Source organism: Acomys minous (genome assembly GCF_964271855.1).
Source record: "Acomys minous genome assembly, chromosome: 5".
NCBI classification, from domain to species: Eukaryota; Metazoa; Chordata; class Mammalia; order Rodentia; family Muridae; genus Acomys; species Acomys minous.
The window spans coordinates 86,820,773-86,839,269 of record NC_140494.1 but is presented as its reverse complement, the minus strand read 5'-3'; the positions used below and the strand labels follow the sequence as shown (position 1 = coordinate 86,839,269).

The following is an 18,497-nucleotide window of genomic DNA, read 5'->3' as shown; positions in this document are numbered from 1 at the left end:
TCAACACAGAAATATTTAGTTAAGATAGGAAAATCTCATGTATAGTTCATCACATAAGTCAGGAATTGCTAGCTTAACGGGAATCTTACGCGTGAGCTGTTTACATTTCTGCTATTGGTGCATTCCTCTTCATAGGCAAACCAGATAGATAACAGAGAGAACTAGATTGTATAGACTGTATAATGATTTTCTTTTCAATTTTACAAACTCACTGATGATAGATTTTTTTAGTGTTAATTTTTTAAAGAAATGCTTTAAAGTCACTAACTGCAAATATATGGGACTTGAAGTGCTATGAAAAGTCCACAAAGCAAAGCCCATGAACACATGGGAAAGAAATTTGTAAGGAGGAGGGATGGGGACTGAGGAAGACAGGATGGGAGAATAATTCAGATATATTTTATACATGTGTGAAAATGTCAAATAACAAATTTAATTAATAAGAAAACCAATCATGTGCTGAATTTCATCCTTCACAGTCTTAATTATTCAGAATAATTATTGCTTGAACTTCTGATATTCATTTGTGCTTCTGTTTAGGGCATGCTGGCAATGAAACCACAGTTCCTAAAGATGAATGTATCTGAACTTAGTTTATGGGTAAGAATGAGCCTTTACATTTTTTTCTTGAAAATCTAACAGTAGTTTTATGCTTTACTTTTAAAGGAGTTATACACGCACTGCAGGGCCCTAACAGCATCTTAAACACAAGGGCTGCATTTGAATGTCCAGCTAAGTAGGTGAGGAGCTTTCTGGGTGCCGTAGTCCATTGAAGTTTTCTTTACTACCATGTGTCACAAACCCCACTGTAGGAGTCTGTTTACATCTCTGATAAGACATAAAAAGTTTTGCTGGAAAGGTCGTATGCTTTTAGTTTCAATTTTAGTTCTAATAACTCTCAGTTTTGGAACAATAGATGTTTTTCCTTGGAGATTAAGATATTGTGTACATGGGAATAAAGCATTTGTTCTGTTCACTTCACCAAGCTACAAAGTTAATTTTATTTATATTTCTTTTGTAGGCTATCCAAGGATGCTGTTGGCTGTTTGGAACTGTTGCGCTCAAGTGTTTGACTTCCAGAACCTTTGGCATTGCAGATGATGTAAGTGTGGTGCTGCAGATGATGTGAGTGTGGTGCTGCAGATGATGTGAGTGTGGTGCTGCAGATGATGTGAGTGTGGTGCTGCAGATGATGTGAGTGTGGTGCTGCAGATGATGTGAGTGTGGTGCTGCAGATGATGTGAGTGTGGTGCTGCAGATGATGTGAGTGTGGTGCTGCAGATGATGTGAGTGTGGTGCTGCAGATGATGTGAGTGTGGTGCTGTTTACACTTGGAAGACTTGAGAAGGGTCAGAGTGTCTTAATTGAACTACTAGAGTGTCATTACTTAAGCCAGGTTCCAAGGTGAAGTATATATTATTTTCTCTCTTTAATGCCAGAAAGAAAATCACAAAACTGTGGTTATGTATATAATTTTTAATCTCCAGAATTAAGTTCTACGTCACAAAGATATAGAAACTGTAAAACAAGAACTCTGGAGATTAAGGCCTAATTTTAAAGTCTGTATAGCCATCTCTGTTTTCACAGTCACAGGCAGAGATCTGCTTTCCCCATCTTCTGTGGCCAGTGTGTGTGCAATGGCTGCTTGTATACCATTGTTCACAGTGAGAGCCATGTTAGACTTTAGATATTTCGTTTTGTTTGGCTAGGACACAGACTAAATTGATAACATTCCTATTTTATGAAGGATTCTTATGAACAGTTACTTTATTTGCTTGTTTGCATGTGTATAGAAGATATATATATATATGTGTGTGTTCACAGTGCCTGTGTGGGTGCCTATGGGTGAGCAGGGGTGGGCAAGGGATACTGTGTTCTGCACTCTCTGCCTTACTGTCATGAGGCAAGACACTGAACCTGGAGCTAGACTAGGGGCCAGCAAGCCCCAGGGATCCTCTTTGCTCACCCTTGAGGATGCTGGGCTTGTACACAGGTTAGTCTCATGTTTCGGCCATGAGTGCTACTGCCCCACCCCCACCCCCCACCCCCGGCCATCCCCTAGCCTCACTTTGCTTACATTATTTTGATGCGGTGATCAGCACACTCTAAATAGGGGCCTCCCAGCAATTACAGTCATACAAAGGGTAATGGAGGCTATGACACTCAAGAATAGTACATGTGGCCTGCTGTAGGAGCACACAGGAAGAATGGTAAATGTGGCCTGCTGTAGGAGCACACAGGAAGAATGGTAAATGTGGCCTGCTGTAGGAGCACACAGGAAGAATGGTACATGTGGCCTGCTGTAGGAGCACACAGGAAGCGAGTGAGAAATGGACCAGAAGTCATCTGTACAGATGAGAGGCAGGGCTGATGAAGTCAGCTTGGATGCAGAGGGTGGGAGGAAGGGGGTAAGATGGCTGTAGTGTGTAGTTTCTGTTGGGGGACAAACTAGTAAAAACAGCGATTCAGACTGCGGGAAGGCACTGGTAACATGTCTGTTGTAGGCAAATGTCTTAGTGGGCTGAAACAACCAAAAAGTTTATGGTCACTGTTGATTTCCACACAAGAGATGCTGTAGGCTTGGTGAACATTTGTAGAACCATAACAGTGAGCCATAGCCACAGCAGCAGCATTCTTAATGTGTTGTTGCTGACGACCCGAGTGCCAGGCACCTAGCCTTGGAGAGGGCTATGCCTTTTCTTCTTTGCTCCTTGTCTGTTTGGAGGAGCCTGTGCCTGTCGGGTTCAAGCATTTCTACTTTGAAAGTTTTATGTGGGCCTCATTTCTTCAGTGATGAATTCTACAGCTTCCAAAAACAAACAAACTGCTTGTACTTCCCTGTAGGTTCTTTTCAGCAGGTTCCTTGGTTTGGAATGGCCACATCTCACATGTGAAATCTTATATGGTTCACATAAATTAAAAGAACTTTCTCAGGATAGCATGTGGTCAGTGTCAGTAGCATTAGTTTTCTTCCTCCCTGGTTCCACTGATGTGTACTTAGGTTGTTTAGGCTGGTGGACAGTGCTGCAGTGGATTGAGTTCTGAATGGATCTTCATTAGTTTCTAGTGTTGCATTAGAGATTGCAATGCTTATAATGCTTCTGCTCCACAACCTCTCTGCTTCCTCTCCTTTGTGCCATTACTGTCATACATTGACCACTTGTGTTAGTGAGGACAGTATGAGTTCAGATTACTGCTCTCTGCACTCTTTTGTCTTAAATGAAAAGAAACGAAGAGATGATCGCCTTTTGTGTTTATCAACATTTCCACCATTTCTGTTGCCCTTCTTTTCTCTTGTGCTTGAGGAGGCTTGTTTCCTTTTAACCTATAGGATGCCATTTCCTAATTTTTAAGAAGCCAGGTCTCCTAGCAATGACTGCATTCTCTCAGAGTTTGGTTCTGTTCCAGTGTATAGCTGTGGTTGTCTGTTGTGGTTATCTTTTCTCATTTAGATGGTTATAGAATTGCTTGTTGACTGTAGTGTCTTTAAATCTTCTGGTCTATATTATTTCTAAGAAGCCAGTCAATATTCTTCTATAAATATAGATAAAAACCACCAGTCTTTACTGTGTTCCGTGCCCCTTTGCCTGGTCCCTGATGTACATACTACCCTCTAGTCCCTCGCCTGTGGGTTTGTAGAAGGCATGGGCTCTTTGCATCTATGTATCTTATACGTGTCCTTCAAGGATACAAAAATGTCTCCATCCCGCAGATGGTTGTCTGGTCTCTAGGTTCTCACTGTAGCATTTACAACTGATCTCCCCGTGTTCTGCTCATGCCACTGGGACTGCAGCTGTAGGCTCTGGCAGGAAGGTTTGCATCCTTCATTTCCTGCTGGTGCTGATGATAGCAGCAGCATTTCTAATCTGTTTGAAATCAACTTTGGAAACTAGGCCCCCTGCCCTCATAGATACCATGCTATCGACCCAGCAAGCGAGAGAACCGTGGTGGTGTTGATGGGACAGCCTAGGCAAGAGTGCCACAGACTCCCATTTCTTCAATCAAAGTTTATTTTTATCAGCAAATACAACTTGGTGCAGTTAGGTTAGGAGACTGTGCCATGGTTGTGACACTTTTGTCCAGTTTTATAGTTGCCTTGTGGGAGGGGATTTCTGACTCTCCCTTCTGTATATAGAAGTCCTCATGTTCACTAGCATTATAACACCGAGCCAGTGTTGTACTTCTGAAGCAAACCTCATCTGCTCACTATGCTGTTCTTCCTTGCTCGTGCTGGGCATGGCTGGCTAGCACTTCAAGGGTATTTGTCATGAAAAGGTATTAATCATAAAAGGCAGGAGAGATAGTCTTCTTTACCTGTAGTGATTTTGTCTCATTTTGACTTCAGGATAGTGGTAGCTTCCCACATTTTTGAAGATGGGTTTGGTCTCCTATTCAGAAAGCATGAGTAGAGCCGGCAGTCCCTCTTAAATGTAGGCAGAGCAACAATGAAACCTTCAACGCCCACTCAGGACTTTCTGTGAATAGGTTTGCCATGCAACCTCAGCTTCCTTAGGACCTTGATTAGCTGCCTGTAGCTGTGGGGGGTGTCCTCAGGAGCTGTGGGAGTGTCCTCAGGAGCTGTGGCGGTGTCCTCAGGAGCTGTGGGAGTGTCCTCAGGAGCTGTGGGAGTGTCCTCAGGAGCTGTGGGAGTGTCCTCAGGAGCTGTGGGAGTGTCCTCAGGAGCTGTGGCGGTGTCCTCAGGAGCTGTGGGAGTGTCCTCAGGAGCTGTGGGGGTGTCCTCAGGAGCTGTGGGGGGTGTCCTCAGGAGCTGTGGGGGGTGTCCTCAGGAGCTGTGGGGGGTGTCCTCAGGAGCTGTGGGAGTGTCCTCAGGAGCTGTGGGGGTGTCCTCAGGAGCTGTGGCGGTGTCCTTGGGAGCTGTGGGGTGTCTTCAGGAGCTGTGGGGGTGTCCTCAGGGCTGCTTTGCTCATTCTGTGCATGCTACTGAGTGGAGTGTGGAGCTTTCAGAAGAGGTATTGTTGGAACCAACTAACTAGGATTGCATGTGCAAGTTTTACATATGTACGTATATGCAAAATAATCCGTTATATTAAAACAATTAAGTTTTCAGCTTCTCTAACTTGACGGTAGCACTGGATGTGAACACCATGTGTGGAGCTTTGGTACATTGTAGAGTGGTAAAAAGCAGCCTTTCTGTGGATAACTTTGTTGTTGTTCTGTGGCTCTTCACAGCCTTTCTTGCGTTTTGGAATGAGACAGGGTCACTCATGGCGGTCACCTGCAGTGCCGTGGTCTGCTGAGCTGTGCCGACCTAACTGTAGTTATGTATCCTCTCTGACCACCTCTCCCCCACTTCTTTTTCGCTCAAGCTATTTTTAACCATATTTTTCTGCTGAGATTAACTTTTGTAGAATTCATTTGCAAGACTGAGCATGCGTGGCCCTCTTTCTTTCACCACTCTTCCTTTCTAGTAAATTTATCTTAATTATTCCTGTAAGTAGTGCTTTTTGTATACTTTATAAATTAGCTTTTTATATGATCTAAAGGTTATTAAAATTTACCTTATTTAGTTTCTAGGCAAAAGGACTCCTAAAACCATTCCTAGTTGTTTTCTAGTTTTGTTGCACTTACGATTAGAAAAAAATTAAGTTTTAAGATACTGTTATTACATGCTGTATGTGTGTGTGCTTATATATGTATATACATATAAAAACACTTAATTTTTTTTACTGTGCCTAAGGAAAATGATATGCTCTTCCTATAGAGTGTATAGTCTTTATTTATGGATTTATTAATTATATTATGCTGATTTGTGTTAAATTTATCTTCTCGTGCTCCTGGATTAAAGCTTAACATTTCCAGTGAATACTGTGAGCTTCCCTGCTTCTCTTGCAGTTGTCAGTTTTGCAGTCGTGTACTGGTGTCTCTACAGGAGAGCGCACACAGGCACCTGCCAGCTTACTTTGTGGTTCATTTACCACTGCATAGTATTGTCTTTTTACAAGTTGAATCTCCATGTAGTTTTCGATCTTGAATTTTGTATTTAGTGAGTGAGTGAGTGTGTGTATGGGGGTTGGGGGAGTGGAATTCTCTCTTTCCACTGTGGTTCTGGGTCCACACTCTGCATTGGTTTCTGTTACAAGTACTTTTCCTTGCATCTCACTGTCTTGAACTTAGTTTTATGATGTGCTGTCATTGCTACCCTAGGTTTTTTGTTCTAGACTAATGATGTTTATTTCCTTTCAGCTTTTGTGTAAAGTTTATCTTTTGTAGACAACATAGAAATATTTGATCCCTAAGGCAGTTTGAGCACCTGTCCATTCACGAGATAGCTTAAACTTTGTGTGTTAATTAGATAACTTTAGCTCTGTATGTATACACCTTCTGCTAGAAAGTTCTTCGTTTTATTTGTTTCCTTGTGCTGTTTTAGGGGCCCCATATCCTCCTGTCTAGCTTTGTAACTTCACCAGTGCTCTTTTCGCATAGCTTTTGCTTTCTCACATTGCTGTCTTTCTGCTCCACTCTCACCAGCTCCACTGCTGTGGTGGCCTTAGGCATAATCACCTCTTTTTTCTAGACTTTGCTGTTTTAGATAAAAAATTAACTTTGAAGAAAGTTCGGTGATTGTCTTATGTCTGTGAGCCTTTTCACATTTATGAATTGAAAACAGCTGTGCCTTATCTGTTGGAGGGAGGTGTATGTGACTACACACATGCCCGTATTGGTAGTCAGTCAGAGGCACCTTTTATACCAGTCCCCCATGTCTGCTACCTTCAAACAGTTTTCTAAGTCTCTTCCCAGAATTCAGACTCAGCCTTCCCTCTGTACTGCAGACCCAGTTTCCTATGTCGTGGACAGAAGTCTGTATAGAGTTCCTGGAAGGCAGCAAGGTGGGAGCTGGGAAGCCTGGCTAACCAGGTGTAGTACCATGCAAAGCAAGCGTCCAGGGTGCAAGCCTTAAGCATTGGTGAGGTAGACATTGGTAGGAAGCTTCGGGAGTTGTCACTTGCTGCTGGCAGCACAGGAACACAGCTGTGGGGTTGGAGGAACAGAACTTTCTTTAACAAAGGCCCAGATTTGGAACAATGGACTTTTTCATACAGTGAAAACTATATTTAGATATTGTCAAGATTAAAATGCAAAATTATAATGTTTGGCTTGGTATAATGGTTCCTGACTTTATTTCTTTCTAGGCTCATATTGGCAACTTGTTAACATCAAAATTCTTCAGTTACAAGGATTTTGATACTTTACTATATACTTGTGCAGCAGAGTTTGACTTTATGGAAAAGGAGGTAAGATGCAATTTCCAGTCTTTTTTTCTGCTATTTCAGGGTCCGCAATGCACTCTTATCTCAGAGGAAGAATGCCTAGCAGCTTAATGAAAGCTCTTCCCATTTGTACATTTATTTATGACCTTTTCTGTGTTGGTAATTTGGAAATATGCGTTCAGAATACCCACAGTGCTTGGATGAGTGGACGCAGGCATTTCAGGCATTTCCAATTGCCTCTTTTCAGAGACAGCATTACTGTTCAGTCGGGCTTCAGGCTCTTAGGCTTCTACTTATTATGTGGATATTTGAATGATCTCGTTGCATTTAAATAGCAGTGAGCACAAGTTTTTCATACTGTCATTATTCTTGAAATTTTGATTCTGATATTTGATGTTTACAGGAAAGCTAGAGAGGGGGTAGTGGATTGTGGGACAGAATCCTGCAACGTGAATTAATAATGGTCTTGAACAAACTGTCTTACTCTCTGTGCTATAGCCTACTAGTTCCTTGTAGTATACTGCAAACAGATATTCTGAAGACAAAATGAGTTTCACATAGTAAAGTACTTTGATCTCATAAGTGAAATATTTTCAATACTTCATGAGCTAGTTTGTTTCAAGCATGTTTTTATCAGCCTTGGAAGCACCACCCATTTTCCTTTCCTTTACAGCTATTTATACTCAATACATCTTCCTTTAAGGCTACATGTGTAGGAGTGCACTAACCTGGCCACTGCTTTATTGACACATTCATTTCCCCTGCAATCCCACAGTGATAATACTATGTCCGGAGTGCCAGGCCAGCAGTTATCTGTTCTTAGTCAAGTGTGCCTGAATGACTCCAGTTAATTACACATTGGTCTTCATTTATCCTGTTTGTAATATTGATACATAATAGCTAATAAAAGCTATACAAATGGTAATAGGAAAAACCAAAGGAAGAGTATCTTGTAAGATCTTAAAATAACAGATATAGGAAATCAGGACATCTTTTAGAAAGTGGTGAAGGAAGTAGAAGGTAAACATCAGCAGAGAACAGAAATGTTGTGGGAGGGGCTGAGAGCATCATGCGGCTGTAGCCCAAGAGTGGCCGTTGGCTCAGTCTAGTGAAGGAAGTTGTGTGTTGAGGCATGGCATGACTTCATTCAGTGTAAGCAGAATGTCAGGCTGTTTGTGGTCTGCCATGCCCATCTCCATACGCATCTGAATTCAGGGTCTGTTACTAGGCAGTTGTGTGTCTGTCTCTTGAGGGAATGCATGCCTTTTATAGCATCATACAATAGAAATAAAGATAAAGCTTGAACGCTACTCCCTAACACAGTTCCAAACTGACCTGGGAAGATGCTTAAAATATATAATGGAAAAAACAAAGGCAATCTTACTTACCTGTAATTAACACACAAAGGTGTACGGGCAGCATCCAGACAGTGGCTGGGGTGAGGAGATAACTGAGAAGTGCACAGGTGTTACTAAAAATATTCCTATAAATTTATCTGTTGATAAGATGTAAAGATTAGCTTTGTTACCTTCATAAGCATTGGTCATTATTCAGCATATATTTGGGTGTAAAAGAAAAAAATACAGTGGGTAAGAATATACATAAAATGTGTACGGTAGCTTGTTCCATGTAAGCAAAGGCGCCTTCATGGGATGAATAGCAACAGAGCTCCTCAGTTAGACAAATAGTGTGTAGGGAGAAGAAGCGCTAGCCGCCTTTCACAGGAGTTGGGGACCTGTATTTTTAGTGTTTTCAGCCCAGCTCTGGTGAATTGTGTTTCTATGGAAACGTGCTTTAATTTCAATGATGGAGTCGGTACATAGGCTGGACTCTCAGCTGATGAATGTTTGTGTGAACGTTCTCTTCCGCCTTTAGAAATTTACGTGTTTCCTCATTTGAAAAGGAGTTCTGTTTGGCTAAAATACTTCTCTCTAACAAATACCTTCAATTTTAGACTCCGCTGAGATACACGAAGACGCTGCTGCTGCCCGTTGTTGTTGTCATCTTCGCCGCAGTGGTTAGAAAGGTGCGCGTGCTGCCGAGAAGCCGACCACCGCTAAATACACCCCTCCTCTCTGTATAGTAGTCACAGACATTTGACTACGTGATAATCTGACAGTTTGTGTGATTTATTGAAGCGTTCTATTTTTGTACTGATGGCCTCTGGTGGGTACATACCAATCTCAAAGATGCTCTGCTTATGCTAGCTGAAAGTCGCCGCAGGGAAGGGAGGCCTAGGTTCTTGCCGTGCACTTGGAAGGCACGTCCAGAGGCTGTGACTGACCCACTGACCTAGATTCCAGTTGACTTACCCGGGTTCATTGCTTAGATTTTAATGCTAAGTCATAGGTCCAAAAGCGTTTAATATTTTAACTGCTGTACACAGTATGTGAGCAGTTTTCAGTTACTCTTGAGTAAGGTTTATTATTAATCAGAAAGAATTTCGAAACTTCAGTGTATTGATGAACTAGATAGCTTGTTAGTTTCCAAATTTACTTTACTAATGACAATTTAAGCTCTGGTGTAAAGTGGGCCTGAGAAACATTAGTCGACTATAAAGAAAGGCAGGTGTGGAGCTTTTTTTTAAAGGAGCTTGTGAAGTCTGTAACTGCATGAGACTTAAAAGATGAGATCGTGTGCAATTGAAGAAGACACAGCGAAGCCCAGCACGAGCTCTAGGGATTAGGTTAACGCAGTATTTATCTGAGGGATCTCTGTGCTGTAACCACCGTGCGCGTTATGTTTGAACTGTGCTTTGTGCTCCTCCAGACTATTTTCTCATGGCATATTTTGATGTGCTATTCAGCCACTGACCCACGGGCTAGACAGATAGTGCCTTGGAAGGTCAGAAGTTGTTAGTAGCTGCCTTTGCGCCCACTCTCACACTAGACTCAGGCTTAGCACCCTCCTCCTATACCAGACACCGGGTGATACCCAACTTGGCACTCTCTCAGCATGTTTCAACTCATGTCACTTTACTGTTTCACTGTGTGCCAAGCTCTGCACCTGCTTTGCCTTTTTCCACTATGATTCATATATAAAATCCTTCAAAAATGACCAGATATTGCCCATCAAGAGACTATTCAAAGACTACAATGGCCAGGCATGATGGCACGTGCCTTTACTCTTCATGTGTAGGAGGCAGAGGCAGGTGGATGTGTGTGGGTTTAAGGATATCCTGATCTGTATACCAAGCTCTAGGCCAGCTAGTGCTGCGCAGTGAGATGAGACTATGCCCAATAAAACAAAAGACTGCAGCTTTGCTGGCAAGATGTGATGGAATATAGTAGGTCAGATGAACGAAGCTCCGCTGTTTAGTTAAAAGAAAAAAAGATTCAAATAGAAGATGGATAATTGTTTTCAAATATTTAAAAAGCCTCTTATTAGGAAAATATGACTACATTCTTTTTGGTGCCTTAGAAATCTGGCCAATTGTAAATTCTGAAGATAGGGCTTTTGACCAGAAATGCATAGATCAATCAGGAAAGTATTAGAACCCGTGGCAGCAGCCCAGTATTTCTTACCGGGGTTAAGCTAAGGCTTGTGCAGAATGCTGATCTTCGTGCTGGAGATAGGATTTGAAGGGTTGGTGTCTCTGAGCCACTTAGGCAGTTCTGTGTGCATGGTTAAGGGAGGCCATTTCATCTTTCTGAGCCTGTTGCTAATGTCTTAAGTGGGATATTGCAGTTTTCCTAATAGGATTCCTGAATGTTAGACACAATCAAGGACTGTGCTAGTACAAAATAATGTTGAAAGTATTACTTTCATAGTGATCTCTTATCTCCATATTTATCATGTTTATATTAAGAGTTTTAACATCTTTAATAACAGCTATTCTAAAGTCTTTAAAAATCTATTTGCAGATTATTAGTGATATATGGGGTGTCATAGCTAAACAACAGACACATATAAGGTAAATATGCTCTTAATTTTCTTACTTCCATTTATTGAATATTTATTACAGTATATACTTGTATGTTGTACATTCAGAATTTCATAAGTGATGCTTTCAATTGTCACTATTCCCTTCCTGTGGAGGATACTGGACTCTGCGTTCATTCATCAGATCTCATCCAGAGAAGTCTGACCACACCCCCTCACACCCTCTTTTAGAGGGACACAGCTTTTTGCCAGAAAATAACTTACTCTGCTTGGGAGCAATTAGATTGGTATACGTCAGAAGTAGACAGAGAAGTATAAAACTGGATCTATCCCTCATTTTTCCTCAGCCTCCCTAAGCGGTAGTGTTAACGTATAGGTAACCAAATGTACCTAGAAGTTGACAAAGAGAATGTCCTTGTAATTAAAGAAATAAAAGGCCTTTTCTGAAGGATACAAAACATATGCTGGGAAGGTTGACAACATCAAACAGAAGTACTTCCATTTGATAAAAGATGCTAGAGGCATTATTGAAAGGAAAAAGATAGTGGCAACAAATACTTGTGATATTGTGACTTGGATTGATGATAGCCTGGGACATATAAAGAGCCCAGAAAAAGTAATAGGAAAGTCTTCATACACCAGGAAATGAGTGAAAGACACAGAAAAGAGAACTGAAAGAAAGGTGAGTCTGTGCTTTCCCTCTCCACCACACCCATGCCCCAGGACCACCTGCCCTTCAGTAATGGCCAGCTGTTCTGTCGGAGTAATTTGTGTCCCCAGTCCCTTTCAGTCTGACTCTTGGCATAGCCAGTAGAAAATTGTAGTAGTTGAACGGCATACAGTCTTGTGATGAAGAGACTTTGAGTAAAACTAAGTCTTTACTAAGCAGATTAGTAAGAATTGGTGATATCCAAGGCTTGCATAGCTGGAAGAAATGGGAAACAATTGTCTGTGGCCCTTCAAGCCGGCACTCCCCGCTGCAGGTACATCCTGTAGCAGTGTCCGTACAAATGGAGATAGTAGTCAAAGGATGCTTAGCATGGTACTGTGCAAAATATGGAAAGTTAACATGGTCAAAACATGTATTACTACAGAGTAAAATTATGGTCCCGGAATAAAGTAGAATATTTTACCATCCTTATGGGAATAGTTCGAGCATACATCAGTGGATTTTTTGAAAGCCAATTCAAACATACATACATACATGCATGCATACATACATACATACATACGGCGACTATACTTTTAAGTTATGCGTTTGTATGCAGTTTCTTTTATAACTTGAATATTTTTACCTTTTCACTATTTCCTGACCCTTGAAGCTCTGCTAACACAATGGGAAAATCTTGTATATCATTTAGAAACAGTTGTCTGTAACTATGCCTTGCTTGCACCTGCATGGATAGACAGAAAAGGGGAAGTGATTCTGGTATATGATGCCAAAATTTCTCTTCATTTGAGGTAGTGTTTTATTTTGGAAGAGTTTGGAGAAGCAGCTTCAAAGTTAGAACCTTAGTAGTCAACTCTGGAAAAAGAAAGTAAAAATTTTCATAGAAAAATACAACTGCCTCTCAAGACTAGCCAAACTCCACAGGGGATTTCAGAAAACCAGACTTTTATAGGGTTTTCAGTTCAGTAGAATCAGAGCGCTCTTGTGGAAAGGGAATGGCATGCTGACATTTCATTTCTCATAAGAGCAAACGTTATGCCAGGATAAACTGGAGAGGAAGGAGAAAGAGGCACACCTTAGCTTGGATGCGGTCGTCATCAGCCGCTCCACTCATGGACCTGGAGGTAAAGGAGTAGTCATGGCCTCACGGAGAAACTGCATCAGCTTTGAGATGGCCCTCAATGCAGCCTTGGCTGACAGGCCCGCTGGGGCTGGCCTTCCTCGCTGGCTGTGGGGGTGACAAATGATTGTAGCATGTGAACACTGTGGCTGCTCAGGGAATGGAGACTGAGCGACAGCCCACCTCCTTCATACTTGGCCCGTGTGTTTGCTAAATACATTTTTTGAGACCAGATTCCCAAATCCGATTGTGCTCTGGCCAGGCTGGGGGAGGAGGACCACTGATACTGCTGTTCATCTGTGTTCAAGCCTTGGGAACAATTCTGGATCTCTTAATTCTCTGTGTCAGAAATCTTCCAGATCCCTCTCTCCTGTCTGACACCTCCCTCTGACACCCCGGTGGCTTACCTCAGCAGCTGTAAGCTTTGATTCTGCTCTGAGGTGCATCTTCTAGCAGTTGGCAGATCTTGCCGGTGCCACATTTAGAATGATATCTGGACTGTGACTACCCCGGCGCCCCCCTTACTCCAGCCTGCCACTGCTGCCCCTGTGGAGTGCCTCTCTGGACTGCCTCTGCCTCTGCCCTTATCGCCAGATACAAGCTTTTCCAGTAGAAGTCAGAACACCCTGTATCCCTGTTCTCTTCAGCCCTTTGGGGCCCTTGAGGACAAGTACACCACAGTCCTCGTCCTGGCCTCCAGGACCTGGGAGCCTCTGACCGCTCACCTCCCATGACGCGTCCTCTTAGTCTCGGCCTTCTCTTCTCTCCACACACACTGTCTTCATGGCTGGCCCAGCAGAACCCCCCTACCCTGGACCTGTGGCTCCTGTCTGCTTTTTGTCCACAGGGTGTCTCCTTCTCCCCCGTCTCAGGCCACTCAGATACTTGTTCGTGGTGCTAGCCCCCTCTAGGCAGTCCGGCTCCAGCATGTTCTACCATTTCCCGCCTCTACAGCTCTGCTCACTGTGAGACCATTGCTTATTTACCTTTTTCCCTCTTTGATTTATATATAGACTCTGAGAGGATAAGGATGGTTTCCTATTTTGTTCCTTCTCTATCTCCTAGGTGTTCAGTATTCAGTGAACTTGAGTAGATGGATGGATAGATCTGTACCGTGGACTCCTGCAGGTCTCATTTTAATGGGGAGGGGCAAATGAAGTGACACGCAAAATACAAATATGAATCCTGTCTCCTCTAAGAAGGGCAGTGGGACAGGCGTGACAGTGGAGTGGACACTGTGTAGGAGGCAAACTTCTCTCGTGGCTTTAGGACTCAATTAGCCTGTGATCAAGTCACTTTAATCAGAAGAGGACAAGGGAGGAGGTAGCTGTCTGGGGTGAGAAGTGGGGCCATTGCAAGAGGAGCATTGGAGCTGATGGATTGAAAGTCCGCATCAATTGCAGAGGGACCGCATTCATTTTAGACGTTGAAGCAATGGAGTGGCTGACTGGCTGGCCCTTCCGGTAACTACTTGTCCTGCTACTGTAGGAATTGATGGTGGGCAGGGAAAGATGAGAGCAAGACGTCTCAGTCTCTAAACACATAACCAGAAAAAGAGAGCATTCAAGCAAAGCTGAGGGCAGATGTATCTATTTGAATGTTAAACACCTAGTGCTGAAAAGACTGTGCGTGCAACTTCTGTAGCCATGTCGTCTCTACTGCAGCAGAAGGGCAGAGCTTCACCGGGGGAGGAAGCAGGCACAAGGGCTCTGAAGGCTTCAGGGTTCTCACCTCATGCCTTAAGGGGCCTGCTATGCACACCATAGGATTATTGGCATAGTAAATACATTGCCCTTTAAAAAATAAACTATTTTAAATGGTTGTACACTAGCATTGGGATAAAATTTTTAGGTTTTTTTTTTTTAATTTCCATTATGTGTCTTAGGAGGAATACTAAAGAGATTATAAAAGGTTATCAAAGATAAAAGAACAAGTAAATGACATGACTGCCTCAGTAACAAGTAATTTTTTTTTTTTTCATTTCAGAAAACACCAATTTGATCATGGAGAGGTAAATATTTACTTTATATATGTGGACTTTGTTTTGTAGTCTTGGTGTCTGGGCTTATTGGCACTTGCCATTAATTTGTCTTCACACTTCTATGGTATGTATTTTTTTTTGTGTGTGGAGGGGGGAGATGTGCAGGCTGAGTAGTTGGCTCATAACAGTGTGGTCAATGAAGTCCGTCCTTACAGACTAGAGCCTAGTGTCTGAAGCCCAGTGAGGCAGATACGTGAGGTGTCGTTGCATGATAGAATGCCATGTTTTTCTCCACCCACCTTGTCCAGAAGCCTCCGAGATGTGAGCGGCTGCTGTCCGCACCTTTCGGAAATGAGCTGGCTTTACACAGCCCAGCGTGAAAGCACTGTGATTTGAGGCAGCGGCCTTCATTCCCTTGACCATTTCCATGCTTTGGTCTAAGCCCAAAAACAAGGCAGATTCAAGGTAGACCCAGAAATCAGGCTGCATTTACTGCAAACTTCACTCTGAATACAGTTGCACAAATGCTCGACTCAGCTGCCTTCTAAGTTCAGCCTCTGTTAGAGTGGTACAGCCTGATAGTACATTTTAACAGTGTCTGTAGCCCACAGATTAGGCAGTTCTCAGTTCTCATCAAAGTGCAGAAAATAAGTATCCATAGAGCAGTCAGCCATGAATGGCTGTTTATATGATCCCTTCCCCTGCCAAGCCAGGCCTATCTTGGAAGATAGGGAGGGAGAGGTGCAAGAGCCAGGGGTCAGGGAGGACCAGAGCGGCTTCGGATGCAGGACTGCCACCCTCATGAACACACAGCAGTTGTGGTCACCTGCACAAGACCTGTGCATGATCAAGCCCGTCCACAGTTCCAGCATGGGTGAGATGGGGCTTAGGAGCCTCCACCATTAACTGGGGAGCTATGGACAGCTGACAGCTTCTAAGGGAAGGAGAATCAGTTTTCTTTAAAGATATGGCCCCAGGGAGGTCCAGATGCTCCAGTGGATGATCTCAACCCCATGAGAAGGTAGGGGAGGAAGGGAGAGAGAGCCGAAGAGAGGGAGGGGTGAGAGGGTGTGTGTGTGTGTGTGTGTGTGTGTGTGTGTGTGTGTGTGTGTGTGTGTATGTGTACAGCAGAGAGAGAGAGAGAGAACAAACAACACAAATGAACTAGTACTGTTTTTAAAGGAGGCACAAAGTTAAGAGGATGGAGGATGTAGTCCTGTAGTCTGGGAGTGTGGAGCTGAGAGGAGTTAGGGGAAGATGTGGGAAACGAATATATTCAAATGCCTTGCTTGAAATCCTCAAATAGTTAATAAGAATAGTACATAAAAGAATCACTGAAGAAAGCATTCTGCCAGTCCAGATGAACAGTGTGTTCTTAATTGCACGAATGGCGGAAATGAATGCGTCTCTCCCTCCCTTCAGCTGGTTTACCATGCTCTGCAGCTGATCGCGTACACAGCCCTTGGTGTTCTCATCATGCGACTGAAGCTCTTCCTGACCCCACACATGTGTGTTATGGCATCCCTGATCTGCTCCAGACAGGTAACTTGGGTGACAGTGAGTTCTAACTCAGCTGTAGCTACACGGGGTCCTTAGGCCGTGCTGGCTGACGGGGTTTTGTAGTCTTTACCACTGAGCCCTTGGTTCTGTATACAGCTTCCTAAGCCTAATGGCCCAGGCTGAGTACTCTCTGCCCTTCTACTTTGTAAAATTGTCCTGGCAAACAGCAAATGCCAAATCAGTGCAGCCTGGGTCTGTCAGTAATCTCTATGGGCACTGATAGAATGTGCAGCTCAACTGTAGAAAATTTTTTTATTTATATCACAATTGAATCATCATTACTACCACCACCACCACCACCACCACTATTGGAATTTTGTTTTTGGTGTTTTGAGAAAAGGTTTCTCTGTGTAACCCTGGCTATCCTGGAACTTACTCTGTAGACCAGGCTGGCCTGGAACTCAGAAATACCTGCTTGCCTCTGCCTCCTGAATGCTGGTACTAAGGGCATGCACCACCACTGCCCAGCTACATAATTTCTAAAAATGGATTTCAAGTTAACTTTGAAATTACATTGTCTTATTCAGAATCAAAGTTTAAAATGTTTTTCACTGTGTGCACACTTGTATGTGTGTCTCTGCTTTTACTCTTTAGAGGTCAATGATCCTTGATGATTTACTCTTACTTGTCATATTGAGAAATGTTTACTCCTCTGTACTGTTGTCTCATCGGTCAGTCAGCAAGGTGCGGAAGCATCACCTCCATCAGCTGTAACAAACGTTTACTAAGCACCAGCTCTGAATTATGGGGTGGAAAAATCAAAATGTGTATCTGTTCCCCAAAAGTCAGACAGGGGCAACCCAGGGGAAAGAACTAAGTGTGGGCTGCTTATGCATGTAACGGGGCTCCTATCACAGTGTGCGCACCATGCAGAGAGGCCCCTGCTCCGCAGCCTCATCTTTAAGGCTGCGCTGGGACTGGAAAGAGCTGGTGGCAAGTCCTCCATCTTGACCCCCATCCCCCAGATGGGGCGGGCACCAGCCTCTGCACCATGTTCTGAACTCAGAAGGTCTCTGCCCTGGGCTAAGCCTGTACCTGCTTTGGTGCTGGAGGTTGCACCCAGGCTCACAGGCCTGTGCTCTGCCAGTGGGCTGGGTGCCTAGCCTGTTCTGCACTCACAAGTCTTATAAATGGGCTCTCATTTTTATTTGGGCCTGGCCTTGTAAATCAAGAGGTGACCTGGCTCTTCTCCCTGTGCTTCTGAAGCGGTGTCCCTCTGGGGATTGTTTGCCGGGCCAGCAACGGGGCTCAGTGGGTAAAGGCACCTGATGCCAAGCACGATGCCCTGAGTCCAGTCCTGGAAGGTGGAAGGAGAGAACTGAATCCACAGTTTCTTCTAAGCTCTGTCACCTCCACAGTAAGAACTAAGTAATGATGGGCAGTTAGGGTTTCTGCAGTCCACAGGGGCACCGCAGCCTCAGGATGGTTTCTTACGGGTACACACTGCTCTGGGCTGACAGTCACAGGGTCTTTACTTGGATTCCAGCTGTTTGGATGGCTCTTCGGCAAAGTGCATCCTGGCACTGTTGTTTTTGCCGTATTAGCAGTAATGTCTATTCAAGGTTCAGCAAACCTACAAACCCAGTGGAACATTGTCGGGGAGTTCAGCAATTTACCACAAGAAGAACTCATAGAATGGATCCGATACAGCACAAAACCAGGTAAAAATGACAAGAAAGCCCTGTTACTTTTATAAATTACCACAAAATCCCACCTGGGTTTTCTAAAGGTGCTACTGCTTCCAGCTACATGGTTTAAAGGGGGAATGCTGTACATATCTTAGTGGTTTGCTTTGCTATTTTCATGTTAATTTCAATTTGTAAAAATTTTCCAAAGTTGAAAGTGCTACATTTAACATGATTTTGTTGGTTCCTTCCTTAATGGAATTTGAATATAAGCCTTCCCAGTTCCTCTCACCGGCGAGTTGTGCCCTTTAATCCACCTGTCCCTGTGGAAACTTGCTGTCCTAGTATGAAGTGGTTGGTGCTGCGAAACTTTCTTAAGTCAGTTGAATACTGCTCTATGAGATATTAGAAAAAGAAAGGGAAAAAGAGA

General features: G+C 43.4%; 1 protein-coding gene across 3 annotated transcripts in view; it reads left to right on the top strand.

The window, feature by feature from the left end:
* DPY19L1 (dpy-19 like C-mannosyltransferase 1) overlaps positions 1–18,497 on the top strand; it is a 92,986-nt gene that overhangs the window by 65,092 nt on the left and 9,397 nt on the right. For all 3 annotated transcript variants that reach the window (XM_084781549.1, XM_084781548.1, XM_084781550.1), the window contains exons 12-19: positions 541–600; positions 1,022–1,102; positions 7,152–7,253; positions 9,184–9,255; positions 11,093–11,142; positions 14,888–14,912; positions 16,305–16,424; positions 17,929–18,103. In XM_084781549.1, coding sequence (XP_084637675.1) covers positions 541–600; positions 1,022–1,102; positions 7,152–7,253; positions 9,184–9,255; positions 11,093–11,142; positions 14,888–14,912; positions 16,305–16,424; positions 17,929–18,103 — 685 coding nt within the window. The remainder of the gene's footprint in view (positions 1–540; positions 601–1,021; positions 1,103–7,151; positions 7,254–9,183; positions 9,256–11,092; positions 11,143–14,887; positions 14,913–16,304; positions 16,425–17,928; positions 18,104–18,497) is intronic.